Source organism: Anolis sagrei, chromosome 7, assembly GCF_037176765.1.
Source record: "Anolis sagrei isolate rAnoSag1 chromosome 7, rAnoSag1.mat, whole genome shotgun sequence".
NCBI lineage: Eukaryota > Metazoa > Chordata > Lepidosauria > Squamata > Dactyloidae > Anolis > Anolis sagrei.
The window spans coordinates 16,281,713-16,308,880 of NC_090027.1; the positions used below are offsets into that span (position 1 = coordinate 16,281,713).

Here is a 27,168-nt window from a genome sequence, read left to right on the forward strand (position 1 = left end):
GTTACTACACTGTTGTAGTGAGAGCGACTGCTCTCGCGAAACCCCCTTAAATATGTTTTCTGTGAGCGAGCAGATTATTTATTTATTTATATCACTTTTACCCCGCCAATATCAGTCTGAAGGCGACTCAGGGTGGCAAACAATTGGCACAATTCGATGCCATATATAAAATACATACATCAATAAAAATAAAACATCACATTACACTATATCTAAAAACATCATCATCATCAGATGGCAACTACTGGATGGCATATGTTCTGTATCAGAAACTACAGCTGATGTGGTCTATCCAATGCAATTTTCTGAATCAGTACTCCAAATAACCAAACCGAATCTAAAGTTGACCAAAAACTGATTTGTAACCATTTTGGTACTAATGTTGGAGAGTGGTTCCTGGTCCAAAACAAAGGGTTTGGTACCACTGAGTTAGGGTTTCTCTGATTTTGGTTCCCATTGCACTTTGGGAACCTCTTATATGTCAGGTTGTATCTAATAAATACCCTGCCTTTTTCCTGAAATGGGATTCAAGGTGGCTTACATATTTGAAGGTTAGTCAAATTTGAAGGTTAGTCGGCTTCACAAGTGCGGCTGGTGGGAACGAGAGACAGGGCCTTTTCTGTGGTGGCCCCTCGGCTTTGGAACACCCTCCCCATAGAGGTACGATCAGCCCCTTCGCTGATGGTGTTTCGGAAAAGATTGAAGACATGGATGTTTAATCAAGCATTCGGTTAATCCGTTGCAACGAATTTTGATGACTAAAGGATGGGTAATCATGGACGACGAATTATGGATTGCGATTTCAGTTACGAGATGCATGGGATTGTTATTGGTGGCCCAATAACTTGTATTGTATATGTGTTTTATGCTTTTAAATTGAATATTGTTTTTAACTGTTGTAAACCGCAATGAGTCGCCGATTTAGGCTGAGATATTAGCGGTATACAAGCGCATTAATAAATAAATAAATAAATAATAAATAGTCATGTCATAATTTTCCTTCCTATTCCAGTATCTATAGCTACATCTAGACAGTGGTACTTGCATGGGAAGAAACCCCATTAGTTATTTTTTTCCCCCAGTAGCTAACAAGTGAGTTGGATTGAATGGTTTCAAACTACAGGAAAGGAGATTCCACCTGAACATTAGGAAAAACTTCCTGACTGTGGGAGCTTTCCAGCAATGGAACTCTCTGCGCTGGAGTGTGGTGGAAACTCCTTCTTTGGAGGCTTTTAAACAGAGGCTGGATGGCCATCTGTCGGGGGTGCTTTGAATGCAATTTTCCTGCTTCTTAGCAGAGGGTTGAACTTGATTCTATGAATGTGAACCATAATAAGGGAGGACTTTTTGACATAGAAGAATCTGATTTATGCTCCTGTAAAATGTATTTAGTTGTTTAGTTGTTTGCTTGTTTCTGTGTCATTATTTTGGTTATATATTTTAATGTCCCTTTTTGCAATTCCAGTATCTGCAGGTGAAGTGGCCACTCCTTGATGTACCGGCTGGAGCTACCCTAAAGGATACGAGGTCTCCTTCTCCCGCACACTTAGTAAGTGTCTTATGGCTTGGTTTTGTGTTAACCTCCTGTATCAGTGATATCTTTGGATATTCATCTAGTTTGGTTTTAATGTTACTGGTTGCCTTGATTGTTGCTAAGGTTCGTGCCACCAACATCCAAGATGTCGAATAATCAGATCATATAATATTTTTAGGAGTTTTTAGGGTTAAAAACAAAACAAAACAAAAGAGGACTGTGACAATTGGAAGAAGGTTGTTAGAATCACAAAAGTCGTGCAGTTATAATATGGGAGAAGCATGAGAGATTATAAAGATATTGCCCCAAATGTGGAAGCATATTTCTTCGCAGTGTTTTGTATCTTCTTTCATTGAAGGAGTCCCTGGATCCTTATTTTTGCAAGATAATTGGGAAGAGCATCCACAAAACTGGAAAAGTTTCAAAGAAGCCTCAAAAGGGAAGGGATAATTATAAAATTATCTAGTAAACGTATCTAGAAATAAAAGAAGATCTTTATTTGGCTCTAGAGGGATATTGTTCCAAACAAGCCAAATTCAAAGGTGATCTTAAATAAAAGATCTTGTCACTGGTCATCAGTGTCTTCTGAAGGTGAAGAAACCCAATCCTTTTGCATGGTACCATCATTTGATCAGGTTGATGCAGGAAAGGTACCGTAAATGTAAGAACTATTATTTGAATCTCGATAAAATAGTAAAGAGTAGAGACATCAGACTGGCAACAAAGATCCGCCTAGTCAAAGCCATGGTATTCCCTGTAGTCACCTACGGATGTGAGAGCTGGACCTTAGGGAGGGCTGAGCGAAGAAAGATCGATGCTTTTGAGCTGTGGTGTTGGAGGAAAGTGCTGAGAGTGCCTTGGACTGCGAGAAGATCCAACCAGTCCATCCTCCAGGAAATAAAGCCCGGCTGCTCACTGGAAGGAAGGATACTAGAGACAAAGTTGAAGTCCTTTGGCCACATCATGAGGAGACAGCAAAGTCTAGAGAAGACAATGATGCTGGGGAAAGTGGAAGGGAAAAGGAAGAGGGGCCGACCAAGGGCAAGATGGATGGATGGCATCCTTGAAGTGACTGGACTGACCTTGAAGGAGCTGGGGGTGGTGAGGCCGACAGGGAGCCTGGCGTGGGCTGGTCCATGAGGTCACGAAGAGTCGGAGACGACTGAACAAATGAACAACAACAATTATTTGAATTGTGAACAATAACAGTTGTTTCATTCTGTGCCCCCGGGGGTGCAGTGGGTTAAACCCTTGTGCCGGCAGGACTGAAGACCGACAGGTCGCAGGTTTGAATCCGGGGAAAATGCGGATGAGTTCCTCTATCAGCTCCAGCTCCCCATGCGGGGACATGAAAGAAGCCTCCCACAAGGATGGTAAAAACATCAAAACATCCAGGCGTCCCCTGGGCAACGTCCCCTGGGTATCAGCCACTGATTGAGGTTCCGGGTTTTACCTTGCCAATTTTGGACTCTCACTTGCTGAGGTGTTCTTGCAAGTATCTCTATAGATCTTAGGATGCTGTTTCTTGATTTAAGGCATTGGCTTGCCGCCTAATATCCAAATAGAGGATGGACCAGCCTTGGTCCTTTCATTACTGGCTACTGCTTCCCGACAGATGTCAGGTGGTGCAATGCTGACTAAACAGTATAATTTCTCCAGTGGTGCAGGGCGAAGACATCCTATGATAATGCGACATATTTCATTAAGAGCCACATCAACTGTTTTAACATAGTGAGATATGTATTGTTGAAGGCTTTCATGGCTGGAATCACTAGGTTCTTGTGGGTTTTTTCGGGCTATAGAGCCATGTTCTAGAGGCATTTCTCCTGACGAATGCAGAAATGCAGGCGAAACGTCAGGAGAAATGCCTCTAGAACATGGCTCTATAGCCCGAAAAAACCCACAAGAACATAGTGAGATATATTCCACACTGGGTATGCATACTCAGCAGCAGAGTAGCAAAGCGCAAGGGCAGATGTCTTCACTGTATCTGGTTGTGATCCCCAAGTTGTGCCAGTCAACTTTCGTATGATATTATTTCTAGCACCCACTTTTTGCTTGATATTCAAACAGTGCTTCTTGTAGGTCAGAGCACAGTCCAGAGTAACTCCCAGGTATTTTGGTATGCTGCAATGCTCCAGTGGGATTCCTTCCTAGGTAATCCTCAGAGCTTGATATTCTTGTCTGTTCTTAAAAACACACATCTGCATTTCAGATGGTTGAGGAATCAGCTGGTTTTCCCTGTAATAGGAAGTAAGAGCTTTGGAGAGCTTCTGTTCAACCATTTCAAAAAATCCCTGCTTAAGCAGTGATGGCACCATTGTCAGCATAGATGAAACTCCCTATCCCTTCTGGCAATGGCTGATAATTTGTGCAAATGTTAAACATTGAGGGAGATTTAAGTCAGAAGGAAATAATTTAAGTAATAAGCATTCCCTCAGTTTTGTATACCTAGTTTCTTGTGCCACTTTCATGTCGTAGTTTCAAGTTTTCATTTTGAATCCAGTCCCTACATTGTGCAGGAATGAGAGGACAATCTCTAGAACAGATCTGGACAACTTGAAAGATACAGACAGGTCCAAGAGGATCCAATCATTGGTTAACAAACAGAGTCAAGGAAACTGTAAAAAGCAAGAGGACTTCCCTTACAAAGTGGAAGCCTTGTCCAAATAAGGAGAACAGGAGTACAGATTGTGGTAAAATAAATGTAAGTTGTGGAAAAAAATGTATGTATTGCCCTTTCAATCCAGGTAAATTGGGGAAAACTTAAGGAGAAAGGACAACTTATTTATTTATTTATCGTGTCATCAGCAACCATACCATTGTATTACAATTCTAACAGAATAAAACAAAAACAGATTAAAAAGAAAAAGAAGAAAAAAAAACACAGATTTTGCAAACTTGGTAGTTGGTTAAATGTCCTTTGACCAGTATCTGGCCACTTGGAGTGCCTCTGGGGTTGCCGCAAGGAGGTCCTCCATTGTGCATGTGGCAGGGCTCAGGTTGCATTGCAGCAGGTGGTCAGTGGTTTGTTCTTCTCCGCACTCGCATGCCGAGGATTCCACTTTGTAGCCCCGTTTCTTAAGATTGGCTCTGCATCTCGTGGTGCCAGAGCGCAGTCTGTTCAGCGCCTTCCAAGTCGCCCAGTCTTCTGTGTGCCCAGGGGGGAGTCTCTCATCTGGTATCACCCATGGATTGAGGTGCTGGGTTTGGGCCTGCCACTTTTGGACTCTCGCTTGCTGGGGTGTTCCAGCGAGTGTCTCTGTAGATCTAAGAAAACTATGTCTTGATTTAAGTCGTTGACGTGCTGGGTGATACCCAAACAGGGGATGAGCTGGAGATGTCTCTGCCTTGGTCCTTTCACTATTGGCTGCTACTTTCCGGCGGATGTCAGGTGGTGCAATACCGGCTAAGCAGTGTAATTTCTCCAGTGGTGTGGGGCGCAGATATCCTGTGATAATGCGGCATGTCTCATTAAGAGCCACATCTACTGTTTTAGCGTGGTGAGATGTGTTCCACACTGGGCATGCATACTCGGCAGCAGAGTAGCATAGCACAAGGGCAGATGTCTTCACTGTGTCTGGTTGTGATCCCCAGGTTGTGCCAGTCAGCTTTCGTATGATGTTGTTTCTAGCGCCCACTTTTTGCTTGATGTTCAGGCAGTGCTTCTTGTAGGTCAGAGCACGGTCCAAAGTGACTCCCAGGTATTTGGGTGCACTGCAATGCTCCAGTGGGATTCCTTCCCAGGTCATCCTCAGAGCTCGGGATGCTTCTCTGTTCTTGAGATGAAAGGCACATGTCTGTGTTTTAGATGGATTAGGGATCAGTTGGTTTTCCCTGTAGTAGGCAGTAAGAGCACCTAGAGCTTCGGAGAGCTTCTGTTCTACCATCTCAAAGCTCCCTACTTGAGTGGAAAGGACAATTGATGGGGAAGAATCAGTATGGTCACTACAAAGACCCATTCGCTGTCCTTTTTAGTGTTAAGATTGCAACATGCAATAATAATAATAATAATAATAATAATAATAATAATAATACTTTATTTATACCCCACTCCATCTCTCCCAGGGGGACTCGGTGCGGCTTACATGAGGCCATGCCCATCAATATAGTACATACATTATAAAACAAAAACATAACAATACCTGAAAATAAAATACACAAAATGCAAAAATCAATATAATTAGCAAAACAACAACAGTATAAAAACAAACAATTAAAAACAAAAGATTTCACTCGGCAGGGCCACATTCAAGGATAAGATTTTAAAACACTGGGAGGTAGGACAATGTAAAATTATCAGGATAAGGATCCAAGTAAGGGAGGATTTAATTGCACGAACCATAGATAAAGTGCTTCTAAGGACATTTTGTGCAAAGTTTGGTCAGGGAGTATCTAACATTCAATCACTGAAGGCACATTGGAATAGCCAGGTTTTCAGATTCCTCCTGAAGATTGCCAGCGTTGGGGCTTGCCTAATATCTCTGGGGAATGAGTTCCAGAGCCAGGGGGCCACTACAGAGAAGGCCCTCTCTCTTGTCCCCGTGAGACGCACTTGAGATGCAGGCAGGAGCGAGAGAAGAGCCTCTCTGGAAGATTGAAGAAATCCTGTGGGTTCGTAGAAGGAAATTCGGTCACACAGGCAGGTGGGTCCCAAACCGTTCAGGGCTTTGTAGGTCAAGACCTGCACCTTGAATTGGGCCCAGAAAAAACGGCAGCCAGGGGAACTCCTTAAACAGTAGGTGGAGGTGATGTGAGATTTGACAGATACAGTATTAGATGTCCGAAAGCTTTTGACGGTATCTCTTGCCAAAGGCTCCAGAGTATACTTAGAGTCACAGGGAAACGGATTGTAACTGGCTAAACAGGAAGCAGGGAACAAGAGTAAATGGATACCTCTCACAATGGAGTAAGTAATGGTGTACTTTTCGAATGTGTGATGGGGACTCTTGCTTATTTAGCTTTTCATAAATAACCTGAAGTCAGGGCTGAGCAAGGAAAACATGACAGATGAAGACTGGCTTGGTGGAAATCCAAGTAGATTGCAACAGACTCTGTAAGAAGTCTCTTTAAAAGTCACTGATTTTGGCATTAAAGCACAACATGAGTACTAATAGACACACGAGATGAATAAAGTTGTATTTTGCCATTCTAAAGCATTGCACATTTAATTTATATTGTAGTATGAATATATTAGAATGTTTTTGGCGATCAGATGCTGTAATTTATGTGAGCTGCCCAAATCCCGTAAAGGAATCAGATCTCATGTGATCACGGAAACTAGAATTAATGGAACATGAAAGGCACTGCAGACTACTTCAACCAGAGAAGTCAGCCATAGCAGAGCACCTGATGAACCAGCCTGGACACAGCATATTATTTGAGAACACAGAAATGCTGGACCACACCAACAACCACCATGTCAGACTACACAGAGAAACCATTGAAATCCACAAGCATGTGGACAATTTCAACAGAAAGGAAGAGACCATGAAAATGAACAAAATCTGGCTACCAGTATTAAAAAAACTCTAAAATTACAACAGCAAAACAGCAGAGAGGAAACAACCAGGCACATCTTAACACCTCTCAACAAAAGATTTTCCCAGGCTCAGCCAGGCCTTCAAATGTTAATGAAGGTGGTCAGTTGAAACATTCACACCTAGCTCCAGCAGAGAAGAGCTCTTTGCCCCACCCCAGCCATTCCACAGATATATAAACCCATTGTCCTAATTCCAACAGACCTCACTACCTCTGAGGATGCTTGCCATAGATGCAGGCGAAACGTCAGGAGAAATGCCTCTAGAACATGGCCCTATAGCCCGAAAAAACCCACAAGAACCTAGAATTAATGTAGTTTGACACCACATGGCCCAGTGCTTTGAAAACATGGGAGCTGTGATTTTACCATGTCTTTATCCTTCTCTGCTAAAAGAGTTCTTGTTCCTCACCAAACTACAATTCCCATGTCTCCATAGGATTGAGTTAAAGGAATGTCCAACTGCATTAATTCTACAGTATAGATGCACCCTGAGCTCTGGTTAGTAGATCGATAGCAGATCAGTTGTATACTTAATTCCAGGAGAAGGAGCCTCTAAGTGTCTTTGAGTCTCCTTCAGGAGAGATAAAGCAGAGCATGAATAAACATAAGGTAAATTGAAAGGTTTTTCCCTGACATGAAGTCAAGTTGTGTCCGATTCTGGGGTGTGATGCTCATCTCCATGTGTAAGCTGAAGAGCCGGCCTTGTCCGTAGACACCTCCAAGGTCATTTGGCTGGCATAACTGCATGAAGCGCTGTTACCTTTCCGCCGGAGCGGTACCTATTGATCTACTCACATTTGCATGTTTTTGAACTGCTAGGTTGGCAGAAGCTGGGGCTGACAGCGGATACTCGTGCCTCTTCCCGGATTCAAACCTGCGACCTTTCGGTCAACAAGCTCAGCAGCTCAGCAGTTTAACCCACTGCGCCACGGGGGCTCCTAAATAAACATAAACATAATAATATGAGGGGCCCCTGATGAGGCAGTGGGTTAAACCGCTGAGCTGTTGAACTTGCTGGCCAAAAGGATGGCAATTTGAATCCAGGGAGCAGGAAGAGCTCCTGCTGTTAGGCCTAGCTTCTGCCAACCTAGCATAAAATCATAGAATCATAGAGTTGGAAGACACCTCATGGGACATCCAGTCCAACCCCCTGCCAAGAAGCAGGAAAATTGCATTCAAAGCATCCCCGACAGATGGTCATCCAGCCTCTGTTTAAAAACTTCCAAAGAAGGAGCCTCCACCACACTCCGGGGCAGAGAGTTCCACTGCTGAACAGCTCTCACAGTCAGGAAGTTCTTCCTCATGTTCAGATGGAATCACCTTTCTTGTAGTTTGAAGCCATTGTTCCACGTCCTAGTTTCCAGGGCAGCAGAAAATAAGTTCGCTCCCTCCTCCCTGTGACTTCCTCTCACATGGCTATCATGTCACCTCCTAACTTTCTCTTCTTCAGGCTAAACATGCCCAGGTCTTTAAGCCGCTCCTCATAGGGCTTGTTCTTCAGACCCTTGTCCATTTTAGTCGCCGTCCTCTGGACACATTCCAGCTTGTTAATATCCCTCTTCAATTGTGGTGCCCAGAATTGGACACAATATTCCAGGCTGTTTGAAAACATGCAAATGTGAGTAGATCAATAGGTACCACTTCTGCGGGAAGGTAACGGTGCTCCATGCAGTCATGCTGGCCACATGACCTTGGAGGTGTCTATGGACAACAGCAGCTCTTTGGCTTAAAAATTGAGATGAGCAGCACCCCCCAGAGTCGGACACAACTAGACTTTATGTCAGGAGAATAACAACAACAACAACAACAACAACAACAATAATAGTAATTCCTTGCCTTAGTATATTTTATGAGATTCATGGGCTGCCTTGAATCTCATAAAAGTTAACAAGTGACATGAAGGCACACATACATATGATATTTATGTGATTCTATCTGGTTGTAGTGGTTAATTTTGATCTTTTATTATGATTACTTTCTTGTATCTTTTGCTTTTGTCATTGTTTTATTATATCTTGTGGATTCCAATTCTGTTGTAAATTGCATTGGGAAGATTTATCTTAAAAATAGATTATAAATGTTTTAAATAAATTATAAATTTAAAAAATGCAAAATTATGTGGGGTTTTTAAACCACACCCATGTACTTTCTCAAATCGGTAATGAGCAATCTTCCTGGTAAAATATTCTTGAATATATTTGCAGAAAATGAAATAAGTGTTAAATAGTTTTTTCCCCCACCTGCCCCACTTAGTGCAAATAAATTACATATCAAAATGCAAATAAACACTTGCTTTTGTCTTTTAGTCAAATAAAGTTCCTGTGGTGCAACATGCACATCATATGCACCCGCTGACGCCACTTATCACCTATAGCAATGACCACTTCTCACCAGGTTCTCCACCTTCACATTTGTCCCCAGAGATTGACCCAAAGACAGGTGAGTTTTTACAAATGATCAACAATACTGTAGAGTTGGACGGGACCACAAGGGCCATCCAGTCCAACCCCTTCTGCCATGCAGGAACACCCAATTTAAGCATCCCTGATAGATAACCACCTAGCTTCTGCATAAAAGCCTCCAGAGTGTTTGCCTCCTAAGCTCTAAATTATTTACAGCCATATCCAATGACACTTCACAGTCTGCTTGCTGTGAACTGATTCATCAGCTTTTAGCATCCTGTTTGTATTTTGAATGTTCTGCTGATTTTTGGGTAGTTTTCCTGAACACAGAAAATCCTAACAAAAAAAGGGTTATGGGCCCAGCACACTTCTGCTGCACAGCTCTGTTTGCTGTGAGATGATTGATCATCTTTTGGTATCATTTTTGTATTTTGGATGCTCTGCTCTATTTTTGGGTTGTTTTCCCAAACACAGAAAATCCTAACAAAAAAAGAGTTATGGGCCCAGCACACTTCCGCTGCACAGCTCTGCTTGCTGTGAGATGATTGATCAGCTTTTAATATCATTTTTGTATTTTGGGTGCTCTGCTCTATTTTTGGGTAGTTTTCCTGAACACAGAAAATCCTAACAAAAAAAGGGTTATGGGCCCAGCACACTTCCACTGCACAGCTCTGCTTGCTGTTAAGATGATTGATCAGCTTTTAGTATCATTTTTGTATTTTGGGTGCTCTGTCTATTTTTGGGTAGTTTTCCCAAACACAGAAAATCCTAACAAAAAAAGAGTTATGGGCCAAGCACGCTTCCATTGCACAATTCTGCTTGCTGTGAGATGATTGATCATCTTTTAGTATCATTTCTATATTTTGGATGCTCTGCTCTATTTTTGGGTAGTTTTCCCAAACACAGAAAATCCTAACAAAAAAAGGTTATGGGCCAAGCACCCTTCCGCTGCACAGCTCTGCTTGCTGTGAGATGATTGATCAGTTTTTAGTATCATTTTTGTATTTTGGATGCTCTGCTCTATTTTTGGGTAGTTTCCCCAAACACAGAAAATCCTAACAAAAAAGGGTTATGGGCCCAGCACTCTTCCATTGCACAGCTCTGCTTGCTGAGAAATGACTGATAATCTTTTAGTATCATTTTGGTATTTTGGATGCTGTGCTCTATTTTTGGGTAGTTTTACCAAACACAGAAAATCCTAACAAAAAAAGGGTTATGGACCCAGCACACTTCCGCTGCACAGCTCTGCTTGCTGTGAGATGATTGATCAGCTTTTAGTATCATTTTTGTATTTTTGGATGCTCTGTTCTATTTTTGGGTAGTTTTCCCAAACACAGAAAATCCTAACAAAAAAGGGTTATGGGCCCAGCACTCTTCCATTGCACTATTCTGCTTATTGTGAGATGACTGATAATCTTTTAGTATCATTTCTGTATTTTGGATGCTCTGCTCTATTTTTTGGGTAGTTTTCCCAAACACATAAAAGCCTAACACCACGCTCCAAGGCATGCTCAAACGGCTCTCTCAGGAAGTTCTTCCTAAAGTTTAGGTGAAATATCTTTCCCTGCAATTGTCCTAGTCTCAAGATCTGCAGAAAACAAGCTTGTCCCTTCCTCAATATGACATCTTTTCAAATATGTAAACATAGCTGTCTTGTCTCCTCTCTACTTTCTCTTCTCAAACTAAACATACTCAGCTCCCTAAGCCACTCCTCATATTGCTTGGGTTCCCAACTTTCCAGGGTGAAGACATTCATATTTGTCTGATTGAAGGGAAGATACAATTCCAGTTAAGAACTGAACATTGGGTTACAGGTCCACCACAACCATTTCAATGATTGTGTTTTTTCCCCAGGAATTCCACGGCCACCTCATCCTTCAGAACTGTCTCCCTATTACCCATTGTCTCCTGGTGCCATTGGGCAAATTCCTCATCCATTGGGATGGATTGTACCACAGTAAGAATTACCTCTATCTCTCCCTTCCTTGTTTTCCCCTAACCTGCCTGTGTCAGGTGGAAATTGCTTCACCTTTCTGTATAATCCGATTTTGACACATGTTATGTGTAAAGCCAGTCTCTGACTGAATTCCATGAAACCACTGTGTTGTACACTTTGGGGTTGGAAAATGTATCTGATGAAAAAACCTCATGTCTAGTTTTTGGCAGGATGAAATACATGCTACTCTAATTCAAATGAAGTTCAGTGTATATAACTTGTATTTCCTTTATGGCAGTGTTTTTCAACCTAATGGTCGGGACCTCGGGGGGGGGGGGTGTCATAAGGGGGTTTCAGAGAGGTCTCCAAAAACAATCAGAAAACACATATTTCTGATGGTCTTAGGAACCCCTTTGGCATAGTCATTTGGGTTCACAGTGCTCTCTGGATGTAGGTGAACTACATCTCCCCTAAATCACAGTCAATTCCTTACAAATCCCTCTAGTATTTTCTGTTGGTCATGGGGGTTCTGTGTGGAAGGTTTGGCCCAGTTCTATTGTTGGTGGGGTTCAGAATGATCTTTGACTTTAGGCGAACTATAAATCCCACAACTATAACGCCCAAATGTCAATGTCTATTTTCCCCAAACTCCACCAGTGCTCACATTTGGGCATATTGAGTATTCATGCCAAGTTTGGTCCAGATCCATCATTGAGTCCATAGTGCTCTCTGGATGTGGGTGAACTACAACTCCAAAACTCGAGGTCAATGCCCACCAAACCCTTCCAGTATTTTCTGTTGGTCATGGGAGTTCTGTGTGCCAAGATAGTTTCAATTCCATTGTTGGTGGAGTTCAGAATTCTCTTTGGTTGTAGGTGAACTATAATTCCCAGCAACTACAACTCCCAAATCAATCCCCTGCAACCCCACCAGTATTTAAATGTGGGTGTATCGGGTATTTGTGCCAAATTTGGTCCAGTTAATGAAAATACATCCTGTATATCAGATATTTACATTACGATTCATAACAGTAGCAAAATTACAGTTATGAAGTAATTTTGGCTGCAGGCCACCACAACATGAGAAAGTGCATTAAGAGGTCATGGCATTACGAAGGTTGAGAAACAATGCTTTATGACATATCACAATTCCTGTTTCATTTGTATCCCATACTTTTGTCAAGGTGTTCAAAGTTGGTTACTATCTATCTAAAACTGTATCAAAGTTGTCTTAACTATCTTGTGAAACAGACTGGTTTTCAGGCTATTTCAAGCATGCTTGATATATGACAGAGGTCTGAATCTATAGGCAAAAAGAAGTCAAATTTACAATTATTGGCATTTGGGGTGACATTGTAACATAAGCATAAGGCATAAATTTATATAACCATATATTTCTGCAATACTGAGTTGAATGTTTGCAACTCCAGACATATATATATATATATAGAGAGAGAGAGAGAGAGAGAGAGAGAGAGAGAGCCACCCCCTGCCATGCGTTGCTGTGGCCCAGTTTGTGTGTATTATTTATTTATTTATTTAACTTGTATACCGCTACTCCCAGTTTTTCTCGGAGCGGTTTACAGAAGCAAATTAAAACAATACAATTAGCTTAAAAATAACAATAACAAAGCAATAGGCGGCGAGAACAAGGCATAGTCCGGGTTGTTCACCCGTCAAAAGCTTGTCGGAAAAGAAAAGTTTTACAAGCTTTCTGAAAAGCAAGTAGGTCTCGGGGTGTGTTTTGTATGTGTATATATTAGTGTATCTTCTGCCAACCTAGCAGTTCGAAAACATGCAAATGTGAGTAGATCAATAAGTACCGCTCCGGCGGGAAGGTAACTGCGCTCCATGCAGTCATGCCGACCACATGACCTTGGAGGTGTCTACGGACAACGCTGGCTTACAAATGGAGATGAGCACCACACCCCAGAGTCAGACATGACTGGACTTAATGTCAGGGGACTACCTTTACCTTTACTTTTATTTGTATATGTGTATATATGTGTGTTTGTGTATATATGTGGTTTTGTGCATGCGTTATAATGTAGTTTTTATTTTTTGTTCTTTTAAAGTCTCTTCTGCTGTGTTTTTCAGTGTTTTTGTGAGTGGTGGTCATTCATTGGCCTGAGAGGTGTAATGTGTCCAAATTTGGTGTCAATTGGTCTAGTGGTTTTTGAGTTATGTTAATCCCAAAAACAAACATTACACACACATGTTGCTGTGGCCAACCTTCCCTCCTTCTTTCTCTCCTTCTTTCCTTCTCTCCTACCTTCCTTTTTTTGTTTCCTTATCTGCTTCCTTCCTTTTCTTCCTCTTCCCTTCCTTCCCTGCTTTTCTTTCCCTCCCTCTTTCTCCCCATTCTTCCTTCTCTACCTCTTTTTGGGCTACAACTCCCAGCAGTCCTCCTGATCAATCTACCTACCTATCTATCCCCATCTAATCTATCTATTTGAAGAGTTGCTGGGAGCTGCACTCCAGGAATAGGAAATTGGAAATATGCCGAGATTGGGATGCTCTCAAAGAAATCCAAGGAGAAGAAGGCTTGCATCTTGGAAGCAGTGCATTTGGATCATCCTCCTCTCCTAAAGGGCCTGGTCTAGGAGATGCTGGAAGCTGTAGTCCAGAAGCGAGTGTGGATCTGCTATTGTGTGTTTTGTTTGCCGGGGGAGTTGTTTTTGCTCATGCGCTGTAGTGTTTTGTTTTGCTTTTTAATCTTTTTTAAGTCTCTTCCACTGTGTTTTTCAGTGTTTTATGAGTGATGGTCACTTATTGGCCTGCGAGGTATTTATTTATCGTGTCAGGAGCAACCAGACATTTGTATTACATTTTTAACAAAACAAACAGACAGACAAAACACAAAGTTTGCAAGCTTGGTGGTTGGTTAAATGTCCTTTGACCAGTATCTGGCCACTTGGAGTGCCTCTGGTGTTGCTGCAAGAAGGTCCTCCATCGTGCATGTGGCAGGGTTCAGGTTGCATTGCAGCAGGTGGTCAGTGGTTTGCTCTTCTCCACACTAGCATGTCATGGATTCCACTTCCACAAAGTGGCCTGAGAGGTGTATTGTGTCCAAATTTGGTGTCAGTTCGTCCAGTGATTTTTGAGTTATGTTCATACCACAAACTATCATTACATACATATATATGCGTGCATGCATACATGCTTTGGAATGCATAGGAAAGGGGTAACCGTCCTGTGGTGTTTGTTTTGCTGTCTGTGCCCCTGTTCAGAAGATTTCACCTCACTTCCTGTCCCTGTGACAATTAGATTTTGAAGAAAAAAAATTTAAATGAAAATTGGCACTTAAATATTTTCTCAGTTGATATTTAATTCAATTGACAACCAAATAATATATACTGTTATTTTGGAAAATAAATGTGTGGTGGAATTGTGGCAGGCAATCAAATGGGGCTTTCTTATTTATTTCAGGCAAGGGCAGCCTGTGTATTCCATTCCACCCGGTGGTTTCAGACATCCGTATCCTGCCTTGGCAATGAATGCTTCAATGTCCAGGTAGGTTCAAGTGGGAGAGCAAGCCCTCGTTCTTGGCATTGAGAGGACATTTCTGGCCTGTACCATTTTAAGACTACAGATAACAGCATATATGAGAGTATGTTCTCGCATAAAAGGACAGTAAAATGAGGGGGGATTTTTTTTTTTTTTGAAAACCAGAATTTCCATAGCCTTTTGGAAAAGCATCCATAACCTTTTGGAAAGGATGACCTCAGGAGATAAATTGGCATTCATGCTATTTGGAATAATCATAACCTTTTTGTAAAGTATGATCTTCCTTCTGTTGTCGAAGGCTTTCATAGCCAGAATTGCTGGGTTGCTGTATGGGCTGTATGGTCATGTTCTGGAAGCATTCTCTCCTGACGTTTCACCTACATCTATGGCAGGCATCCTCAGAGGTTGTGAGGTCTGTTGGAAACTAGGCAAGTGAGGTTTATATATCTGTGGGTGGGAGAAAGAACTCTTGTTTGCTTGAGGCAAGTGTAAATGTTGCAATTAGCCATCTCGATTAGCATTTAATGGCCTCGCAGCTTCAAAGCCTGGCTGGTTACTGCCTAGGGGGATCCTTCATTGGGATGTGTTAGCTGACACTGATTGATTGTCTGGAATTCTCCTGTTTTTGAGTGTTGCTCTTTATTTACTGTCCTCCTTTTAGATAGTCCTCCCTGCCGATCCCCTAGGCAGCAACCAGCTAGGGTTTGAAGCCAGAAGGCCATTAAATGCTAATTAAGGTGGCCAATTGCAATGAACACTGACTATACAATACACTACTGAATTAACCCAACACAGTACAATACTGACTTCTAAAATGGAGTCTCAGTCTGAATAGTCCCAGATCTGATCACATGGTCTGCAGTCCCTCCCACAGCCTCAAACAACATAGAGTTAAGGGGAAATTGCATACCAGTACACACATCTACGGGAGTCCCCGGTGGCGCAGTGGGTTAAAGCACTGAGCTGCTGAGCTTGTTGATCGAAAGGTCGTAGGTTCGATTCCGGGGAGCGGCATAAACTTCCGCTGTCAGCCCTAGCTTCTGCCAACCTAGCAGTTGGAAAACATGCAAATGTGAGTAGATCAATAGGTACCGCTCCGGCGGGAAGGTAACGGCGCTCCATGCGGTCATGCCGGCCACATGACCTTGGAGGTGTCTACGGACAACGCTGGCTCTTCGGCTTAGAAATGGAGATGAGCACCACACCCCAGAGTCAGACATGACTGGACTTAATGTCAGGGGACTACCTTTACCTTTACCTACACACATCTACAATATTGCAAGCAATCTGAATTATACATATAACAAATAACTAGTATAAGAGGCTTGTAGAAGGTTGCTATTTCCAGCAAAATTAAATCTTAGGAAAACGAGATAGTTGATTCTACATTCATGCTTTCTGGTGATTTAGTACTCACAGTATATTGAATATTGGTTGGATTTTTGAATGCATTACCAAAAGTCAGCAAGACCTAGAAAGAAAGAAAAAATGAATGCATGTATGTATGTAATGAGCCAAAGAACATTTATCATTATATGTATCTGTAAGTTCAAATTACTGAAGTATACAGCAGGGATTTATTTTCCTTGTTGTCAATGGTGAAGTGTGTTCACAATATATATAATGGTTCATAAAGATTTTTGTTTGTGCAGTATCTCTGTCATTGATTGACAGTGGGCCACACTGTTCTATGGAGGTTTTGGCAAAATAATATGGGGAAAAAGTGGGGAGGCACTTTGGAAAACAAGGTTGGTAAAATAAGTGCATGATTAAATATGAGAGCAAGAAAAGTTGACCTATGGAGGCATTTATGTTTAGCATCTTGCTCTTACTTGTGCTCCAGCTTGATGTCCAGCAGGTTTTCTCCTCACATGGTTCCTCCTCCTGCTCATGGACTTCACCCATCAGGAATCCCACACCCCACCATCGTGTCGCCCATTGTCAAGCAAGAGCCCACGCAGCCCAGTATGAGCCCCGAAGGGAGTTCGTAAGTATCAATTCAGCCAGGATGGGTTTTTTTGTGTGGGAAAATCTAATATAATTATTCTTTATTAAAGTACGAGCTGTCCCCTGCCAGGCGTTGCTGTGGCCCAGTCTGGTGATATGGAAAATAAAGTAATGAGAAAGTGTTGGTTTCTAATATATGTAATTTCTTTATGTTTGTGGGTAAACAGTATTTATTGCTGTTTCTTTGTCAGTGTTGATGTAGAGATTGTCTGGTTTGCCTACTCTGGAACATGCAAGATATAATTGTCCTTCTTTAGGAGTCCCTTTCAAATCTAGGATACTATGTGTGTGTGTGTGTGTGTGTGAATCATATCTATCTATATCTATCTATCTATCTATCTATCTATGGCTGGGTGGCTCTTTGACAGGAGGGCTTTGATTACATTTTTTTCGCCCTGGTGAAGGGAGTTGGACTGGATGGCCTTAAGTATTTTCTGTTGGTCATGGGGGTTCTGTGTGGGAAGTTTGTCCCAATTCTGTCGTTTGTGGGGTTCAGAATGTTCTTTGATTGTAGGTGAACTGTGAATCCCAGTGACTACAACTCCCAAATGTCAAGGTCTTTCCCCCCAAAACTCCATCTGTGTTCATATTTGGGCATATTTAGTTTGGTCCAGATCCATCATTGTTTGAGTCCACCGTGCCCTCTGGATGTAGGTGAACTACAACTCCCAAACTCAAGGGCAATGACCACCAAGCCCTTCTAGTGTTTTCTGTTGGTCATGGAAGTTCTGTGTTCCATGTTTGGTTCAATTCCATCATTGGTGGAGTTCAGAATGCTCTTTAATTGTAAGTAAACTATAAATCTCAGCAACTAAAACTCCCAAAAATCAATTGTTTTGAGTGATGGTCACTCGTTGTTCTGATAGGTGTATTGTGTCCAAATTTGGTGGCAATTCATCCAGTAGTTTTTGAGTTATGTTAATCCCACAAATGAACATTACATTTTTATTTACATAGATTTTATGATTAATTTGAAGCCCCATTTCAGGAGTTTGTTGCAACCCAGACTAGTTGTTCCAAATCATCACTGCTTTAAATATAGTCCAACTGCTGCAATATTTTTGTATACGTTTTTATTGTGATACTAGCCGTCCCCTACCATGTGTTGCTGTGGCCCAGTCTGTGTATATGTGTTTTGTGCGTGTGTATATATTTGTGTATATGTGTATATATGTGTGTTTGTGTATATATGTGGTTTTGCGCATGCGTTGTAATATATTTTTTGTTTTTTGACTTTTTAAGTCTTTTCTGCTGTGTTTTTCAGTGTTTTTATGAGTGATGGTCACTTGATAGCCTGATAGGTGTATTGTGTCCAAATTTGGTGTCAATTCATCCAGTGGTTTTTCAGTTATGTTAAGCCTACAAATAAACTTTACATTTTTATTTATATAGACTAGCCGTACCCTGCCACGCATTGCTGTGGCCCAGTCTCTGTATATGTGTTTTGTTTGTATATATATTTGTGTGTATGTGGTTTTGCACATGCGTTCTAATGTATTAATTTTTTTTGCTTTTAAAGTCTCTTCTGCTGTGTTTTTCAGTGTTTTTATGACTGATGGTCACTTGTTGTCCTGATAGGTGTCGTGTGTCCAAATTTGGTGTCAATTCACCCAGTGGTTTTTGAGTTATGTTAATCCCACAAACGAACATTACATTTTTATTTATATAGATGTCAGGAAAATTGAGATAAATCTTTGTTCTTATCTCAGCTGCTTCGACCTTGCAAGGAACTTCTTGAAGGCATGAAGTTGAATATAAACACTGGACTCATCAATTCAGCTTTCAACAAAAGCGACACTTTTGCTTTATTTACAAAATATGTACATCACTTTCTCTGGCCATGTCCATTCACATCTCAGCACACCGCACAGAGCACATTGTCCTTCTTTTCCAGTTTGCACAGGAAAGTCCAAATGTGACACTCTTATCAATTCTACACACCTCTATTGTTTTAACCCATGCACTGCTGAAACCATACAGTTTAAACTGTGATTTTCATTCAAGAAACGATTATATACCGACATTATTTATTTATTTATCTATTTATTTATTTATTTGCTGTATTTGTATACCGCCTTTCTCAGTCCGTAGGCAACTCAAGGTGGTCAACGGGGCAAAATTCAATGCTTACAATGTCATAAATATAATTAAAAACATAACATATAATAAAAACAAATCAATAAAATATAAATTCATAGTGTCGCTTTGTTAAAAACGTTGTCCGGATTCATTGTCTAGTTAATCCTTTTTTCCTATGTCAGTTATTCTGCATTTGCAAACGCTTGTTCAAAAAACCAAGTCTTGACTTTTTTCCAGAATGTTAAAAGGGAGGTGGCCGATCTAATATCTATAGGGAGGGTGGCCCCACAGCCGAGGGGCCACCACTGAGAAAAACAAATCAGAACTGATCCCAGAAAAGATCTTGGCAAGGGGTTGGACTGGATGGCCCATGAGGTCTCTTCCAACTCTATGATTCTATGATAGGTGCTTGCCATTAAGGGTCCTAACCAAGGTTTGGGGGTGTGTGTGATCAGTTTAGAATGAGTTTACACTCCTTCTGCAAGAGTGTGTTTGCAACTTAACGGAGCTCCTATATCTGTGTCTTCAAACGTCAACTCAGATAGATGCAAGTCAAGAGTTCTTACTATCAGATTCGGCTGATATGCCAACTGCACCCCTTCCTAGACTCAGAGGACCTAAACATGGTAGGGCATACCCTGGCAACCTCTGTGGCATAATGTAAAATAAACCACGTGTAGTTCACTTTAGATCAGCCCACACACCGCCTTGCCAGAGAAAGAAAATATGCCACACAGGTGGATAGTAAAGAACAAGTAGTTTACTCTTCTTAAATCCAAAACATATGTACAATGTGATCAGTTGCACCAACTCACATAATGCCCTTTTGTGAGAGATTTAAAATGGTCTTTCTTGGCCCATGTGGGTAAACTCCTTCAGCAGTTCATGAAGCAAGAGTACACTTCAAACTATGTCTCTCTCCACTTCTCCCAGTGCTCTTGCATAGCTCAAGCCTGAACAAAAATGTAACAGTATCCAAAAGTCCTATGCTCAGCCCACTCCCCGGGCATTGCCTGACCAATCAGTTTCATGCATCTTGTTATATAGTTGACACACACACACTCACTGATTTCTTGCATGCTCCAACAACCTCCAGGTTGGATTTTTACAGTGTTCTTTACATTGGGCAACCTCTGCACCAAGCTTGGAAATTTCAGTTACTGTATATACTCGAGTATAAGCCTAGTTTTTCAGCCCCTGTTTTAGGCTGAAAAAGTCCCTCTCGGCTTATACTTGAGTCAAGATTATTTATTATTGAGTTCTGTTGTTGTCATTGTTGTTGTTATTATTACATTTATCATTTTACTCTTATTATTATTACATTTATTATTTTAATTTATTATTGTTATTATTACATTTATTATTTCTCTCTATTATTATTGGAAGGATACATAAACACATTTCCATTGAAAAAGGTTAGAATAATGGTTTAATCAGAGTTGGACAGTCTTATCTTAAATTACAGTTTTATGTAAATATTCAAAATATTGAACCTTTTGATGCCTCAATGTAATTGTATTGGTATCTATTTATATTTTGAAATTGACCAGTAGTTGCTGCATTTCCCACCCCTCGGCTTATACTCAAGTCAATATGTTTTTCCAGTTTTTTTGTGGTACAATTAGGTGCCTCGGCTTATATTGGGGTCGGCTTATACTCGAGTATATACGGTAATTCAAAATATGGCTGCCAGATTGATTGCAAGTAGACCTAGAAGTGAGCCCTACTTGATTTGGGTCAAGGTCACCTTCTCCCATACAATCTGCCCTCGACATTTAGATCTTCTGTGGGGTGTTTACTTCAACTATGTACTTACTCAGCTGTCATGCAGATGATCTGTTTGGTGCTGCCCCTAGACTGTGGAAGGACCTGTTGGAAACAGTTCTGTCTGGATTTCAAAAACCATTAATGACTTGGCAGGCCTACACTATCAATTTCAAACTGTGAATTTAAAATTGACATTTGTATAGGTATGAATGACTTTAACCTGGGTTGGTTTAACTTTATGTTTATGCATTTTAATCTGTGTTTAAAATGGTTTTATGTATTTTTAGTTTTCTATTACAACAAAAACAAATTAGACCATAGCCGAAAACTGCAAACTACCCACACAAATTCACACACTCCTTACTCCCCCTGATCTGTTAAGATTTACATACTCTTATTGTATGACCTATAGCAGTGGTTCCCAACCTATGGTCCATGGACCACCAGTGGTCCACAAGGACTAAAATACGGTCCATGGTCTCACCATTACTACACTGTTGCAACGAGAGCGACTTGTCTCACAAAACCCACTTATAGTGGCAATGCTTATTACATATGGTTTTCTGTGGGCGACCACTGGATGGCATATTTCTGTATCAGAAACTAGAGCTAATGTGGTCTGTCCAATGCAGTTTCCTGAATCAGCACCACAAATAACCAAACCAAATCTAAAGTTGACCAAAACCTGGGTTGTTGTGAGTTTTCCGGGCTGTATGGTCATGTTTCAGAAGTATTCTCTCCTGATGTTTTGCTTGCATCTATGGAAGCTATCCTCAGAGGTTCCTCTGAGGATGTCTGCCATAGATGCAGGTGAAACATCAGGAGAGAATGCTTCTGGAACATGACCAAACAGCCCAGAAAACTCACAGAAACCCAGTCATTCTGGCCATTAAAGCCTTTGCCAGTACAATAAGGTCTAGATTATTAAATATAGTTTTCTGTGGGTGACCGGATGGCAACTACTGGATGGCATATGTTCTGTATCAGAAACTTGAGCTGATGGGGTCTATCCAATGCAATTTTCTGAATCAGCACCACAGATAACCAAACCAAATCTAAAGTTGACCAAAACCTGGGTTGTTGTGAGTTTTCCGGGCTGTATGGCCATGTTTCAGAAGTATTCTCTCCTGATGTTTTGCTTGCATCTATGGAAGCTATCCTCAGAGGTTCCTCTGAGGATGCCTGCCATAGATGCGGGTGAAACGTCAGGAGAGATTGCTTCTGGAACATGGCCATACAGCCCAGAAAACTCACAGCAACCCAGTGATTCTGGCCATTAAAGCCTTTGCCAATACACTGACCAAAAACTGATTTGTAACCCTTATCACCCTTGCATTTGTATGTACTCTGATCAAACACATGGAATGAAGATACTGCAGTATTTACATAGAAAAACCATCTGACAGGTTCTAATAGTGTTTTAAAATGATTCTTTGCTCTGAGCATCTTGTTCTCTGTTGCCTGAACATTCTGGGTAAGAGAGAGCCTATGGTTATGACCATGAATATGGGACTGTAATGAAAACTATGACTCTTCCAGAAAAACACCTGTGATTGTCAAGAAGGAGGAGGAGAAGAAACCCCATATTAAAAAACCCCTGAATGCGTTCATGTTGTACATGAAGGAGATGCGGGCCAAGGTGGTGGCAGAGTGTACGCTGAAGGAGAGTGCCGCTATCAACCAGATCCTAGGAAGAAGGGTACAAAACACATTGTTGACGTCTTCTTCATCCTGTTCCTATTCCATTTAAGATACTAGTCCCCATGCAGAGATGATTCATAGCTAGATATAGTTGTGTTTTCTTGATGTAGTAAAGTATCTTAGCACCTTGGGGATATTTGTATGGAACATTCAAATACCCCCAAGCAGACCCGTAGCCAGGATTTCGATTCGGGGGGGGGGGGGGGCTGAGTCTGAGTGAAAGAGGGTCTAGCCTAGCAAACCTTTTGTATCATTACCCCAATACCCCCATGCATATGGGATATATTGAGTATGGTGATCAGATCATGATATGAATAAACATAACAGTTTAAATAATGCACCAGGAAGGCCTTTTCGTGAACCACCATGCAAATTTCGGTGGGGGGGGGGCTGAAGCCCCTCAAGCCCCCCCCCCCCCCCCCACACCCGGTTACATGCCTGCCCCCAAGGTATTTGGAGTATTATTAGAGTTCATATTAGAGAAGATGGAAATTTTATTTTATGTGGGATTAAAAATTCACACAAAGCCTTGGAACAAGAGTGGCTTCATAGATTAAACTGATATTGAGAAGAGGTTTGGGGAGACAGAAAAATGAAGGAAGGTGTACCCAAAATGAGATGGCAGAAGGAAGTCTACAAGGCAGTATTTTTCAACCTGGTGGTTGGGACCCTTGGGGGGTCATGAGGGGATTTCAGAGGGGTCACCAAAGACCATCAGAAAACATATATTTCTGATGGTTTTAGGAATCCCTTTGGCAGAAAAGGCTGAAGATCTCTCCGCCTGTCCTTTGCTTCTTTTTTGGAAACAGACAGCAAATCCTCCCACCAAAAGCCCTCCTCTGCTTTTTTGTTTGTTTATCATGTCAGGGACGACTTGAGAAACTGCAAGTCGCTTTTGGTGAGAGAGAATTAGCCATCTGCAATGATGTTGCCCAGGGGACGCCGGGATGTTTTGATGTTTTTACCATTCTTGCGGGAGGTTTCTCTCATGTCCCCGCATGAGGAGCTGGAGCTGACAGAGGTAGCTCTACCCGCTCTCCGCGGATTTGAACCTGTGACCTGTCAGTCTTCAGTCCTGCCAGCACAGGGATTTAACCCACTGAGCTACCAGGGGCTCCCTTCCCTCTGCTGTGATTGGCCTGTGTCTCAGCCAAGGGGAGGGCTGTTTCTGAGACGCCAAACAGGGAGGGGAGAGCAGGCATGCTCGGCGCATGGCAATGTAGTGCGCATGTGCAGGTGAGCGAGAGTATGCGAGGCTGGAGGGAGGCTCACACCAGCAAGTCCCTTCAAGACGAGGGGATTCTGTGTGAAAAGTTTGGCCCAATTCCATCATTGGTGGGGTTCAGAATGCTCCTTGATTGTAGGTAAACTATAAATCCCAGCAATTACAACTCCCAAATGTCAAGGTCTATTTTCCCCAAACTTTTGGGCATATTGAGTATTTATGTCAAATTTGGTTCAGAGCTATCATTATTTGAGTCCACAGTGCTCTCTGGATGTAGGTGAACTACAACTCCAAAACTCAAGGTCAATGCCCACCAAACCCTTCCAGTATTTTCTATTTGTCATGGAAATTGTGTGTGCTGAGTTTGGTTAAATTCCATCATTGGTCGAGTTCAAAATGCTCTTTGATTGTAGGTGAACTATAAATCCCAGAAACTACAACTCTCAAATGACAAAATCAATCCCCCCATTAGTAGGAATTGTGAGAGTTGAAGTTCAAAACACCTGGATGACCCAAGTTTGCACATCCCTTTTCTACTTAAGGTGGTTGCAAGTAAATATGCATTGATTCATACTCTCAAAATTATAGTGGGAAAGGATATGGTTTTAAGCCACGTAGGAAGCATAGCCTTTTGTGTAGCAAGGAAACATGATTGATTCTTTCATTTTTGAGAGGGAGGTTGTGTCTCAAACTTCTCTAGACAATTCCAGTCTAAACTACTTTTTCTAATGCTTCAGTGGCACTCGCTGTCCCGCGAAGAGCAAGCCAAGTACTACGAGCTGGCCAGGAAGGAGCGGCAGCTTCATTCTCAGCTCTATCCCACCTGGTCTGCAAGAGATAACTATGTAAGTCATACATGCCGTCATACATGGTGTGATCATCTGAGTTTTTGATTTTATACTACTGTGTCATTTACTTATATTGGTTTGCATCTTATTTAATTCATTTTCTGATCCTTTGTTATATTTTTGTGTTTATATTGTGTTTTATTGTATTGATGAGTGTGGCCTTATGTAAGCTGCCCTGAGTCCCCTTGGGGGAGATAGAGGCTGGGTATAAATAAAGTTTTATTATTATTATTTATATGTAATGGTGTTGGGGGTTGGCCATGTTTGACTCGGGGAACACATTTCCTGGTTTTGGAATGCATTCTACAGTATTGGGAATATTTCTGTTGCTTTCTAACTGAACAACTAGGAGTGAGATTTTATACTTATTGGGTTGTTGTGAGTTTTTTCGGGCTGTATGGCCATGTTCCAGAAGCATTCTCTCCTGATGTTTCACCTGCATCTATGACAGGCATCCTGAGAGGTCCTCAGAACCATACATGCAGGTGAAACATCAGGAGAGAATGCTTCTGGAACATGGCTATACAGCCCAAAAAACTCACAACAACCCAGTGATTCCGGCCATGAAAGCCTTCGACATTTTAATAGTCTGTGGATAAGGTGGGGACAGAGAATGTAAGGGGAAATGTAATGCAGAGGGATGATGACGGTGATTATATGGAAAGCAATGGTTTGAGCAGTTTCCAATGGAAAGGCCATTGGGAGCCACATTCTGACACATTAAAGCCCCTTTCTTCTCATTTGCCAAGGAAATGGCAAACCACTCCTTTTCCTCATCTGAAAAAAAAACCTGTACAAAACTTCACACGAATGCCATAAATTGACTTGTAGCTGTGACCTGACATTGGCCTGCTCAATAATAATAATAATAATAATAATAATAATAATAATAATACAATTATTATTATTATTATTAATAATAATAATAATAATAAAAAAAAACAGAGAGGAAACAACCAGGCACATCTTAACACCTCTCAGCAAGAGATTTTCCCAGGCTCAGGCAGGCCTTCAAATGCTAATGAGGTGGTCAGTTGAAACATTCACACCTAGCCCCAGCACAGAAAAGCTCTTTGCCCCACCCCAGCCCTTCCACAGATATATAAACCCATTGTCCTAATTCCAACAGACCTCACTACCTCTGAGGATGCTTGCCATAGATGCAGGCGAAACGTCAGGAGAAATGTCTCTAGAACATGGCTCTATAGCCCGAAAAAACCCACAAGAACCTAGTGATTCCAGCCATGAAAGCCTTCGACAATAATAATACACTTTATTTATATTCCGCTCTATATCCCCGAGGGGACTCGGAGTGGATTATAGTATACACACATATAGGCAAACATTTAATGTATTGTCGAAGGCTTTCATGGCCGGAATCACTGGGTTGTTGTAGGTTTTTCGGGCTATATGGCCATGTTCTAGAAGCATTCTCTCCTGACGTTTGCCATAGATGCAGGCGAAACGTCAGGAGAGAATGCCTCTAGAGCATGGCCATATAGCCCGAAAAAACCTACAACAACCCAAACATTTAATGCTTTTTATACAATGAACAATGACATACAATACACAAACAAAGGCAAAGGTTTCCCTTTCCATCTTTGGCATCTTGGCATCTGGCCATGGGGAGGTGCTCTTGTTCCATTTTCCATGCCAAAGAGCCCTGTCATCTGTAGAGCCTCCGGGTTGTGTTTTGCCAGTATGGCGGCTTGGGCACCTTTTGTTACGCAGCAGCGTTTTGCCCAGCATCCAAACGCAAAAGACTCACAGACTGGAGTAAAAGTGAACAGAAAAATCTTTTCTCTTTACTCAGCAGAGATGAAAATATAACTGGCATTGTTGCATACAAAAACAAGCAGTGCAACAGTCTTTGCAAGAAACACAAAATAAGGCATCTTTATCTTACAGTAAATGAGAAATCAAAACAAACATTGAAGTGAATACTATTTCACCATAGCCTCCTTCAGAGTAGCTTCTCCAAACTGCTCCCCAGAGCAAAGCCTTTGTCCATAGGTCTCCTCAGAGAAAAGGCTCTCCTTCAGGATCTCTCCATCAGCATCTCATGCTGGTACTCCAGAATGTATTCAAGAAAAATCAAACTGATATAGCCCCTTGGGAAATGTAGGTCAACCAGGCTTGCTGGTTGACCTACATTTCCAGCTGTACGTGATAATTAAACACAATAAGGTTTTTCTTCAACACACATATACTTGGTCCTGCAGGGACTTATCGTAATACCTTTTGCCTTTCCGCCAAAATGGTACCTATTCATCTACTCACATTACATGTTTTTGAACTGCTAGGCTGGCAGTAGCTAGGGCTGACAGCCGGGAGCTTACCCTGACCCACAGCTTCGAACTGCCGACCTTCCGGTCAGCAAGCTTTTCTGCAGCTAGTGGTTTAACCTGCTGTGCTACTGTGACCAATAAAACTTGGCAATGAATTCCCATTTCTTTGTTTACCACAAAGTGCTGAAAACGTACTTTAAAGGTAAGAGGCAGAGGTTTGCTTGCGTAACCAAATGCCTTCTTTAAAATGCATGTTTTTCTTCGTGGTCTCTGGGAATACACAAATGGGTTAATCTGCCCTTTTCCAAAGCCCTTCAGCTGACTTTTAAAAGA

At 41.6% G+C, this 27,168-nt stretch overlaps 1 protein-coding gene across 1 annotated transcript in view; it reads left to right on the top strand.

Annotated features, from left to right (window-relative positions):
• TCF7L1 (transcription factor 7 like 1) overlaps positions 1 to 27,168 on the top strand; it is a 119,794-nt gene that overhangs the window by 87,259 nt on the left and 5,367 nt on the right. Inside the window, exons 4-10 of the mRNA XM_060787669.2 lie at positions 1,466 to 1,549; positions 9,383 to 9,515; positions 11,333 to 11,435; positions 14,843 to 14,926; positions 16,764 to 16,907; positions 22,313 to 22,472; positions 24,437 to 24,544. Coding sequence (XP_060643652.2) covers positions 1,466 to 1,549; positions 9,383 to 9,515; positions 11,333 to 11,435; positions 14,843 to 14,926; positions 16,764 to 16,907; positions 22,313 to 22,472; positions 24,437 to 24,544 — 816 coding nt within the window. The remainder of the gene's footprint in view (positions 1 to 1,465; positions 1,550 to 9,382; positions 9,516 to 11,332; positions 11,436 to 14,842; positions 14,927 to 16,763; positions 16,908 to 22,312; positions 22,473 to 24,436; positions 24,545 to 27,168) is intronic.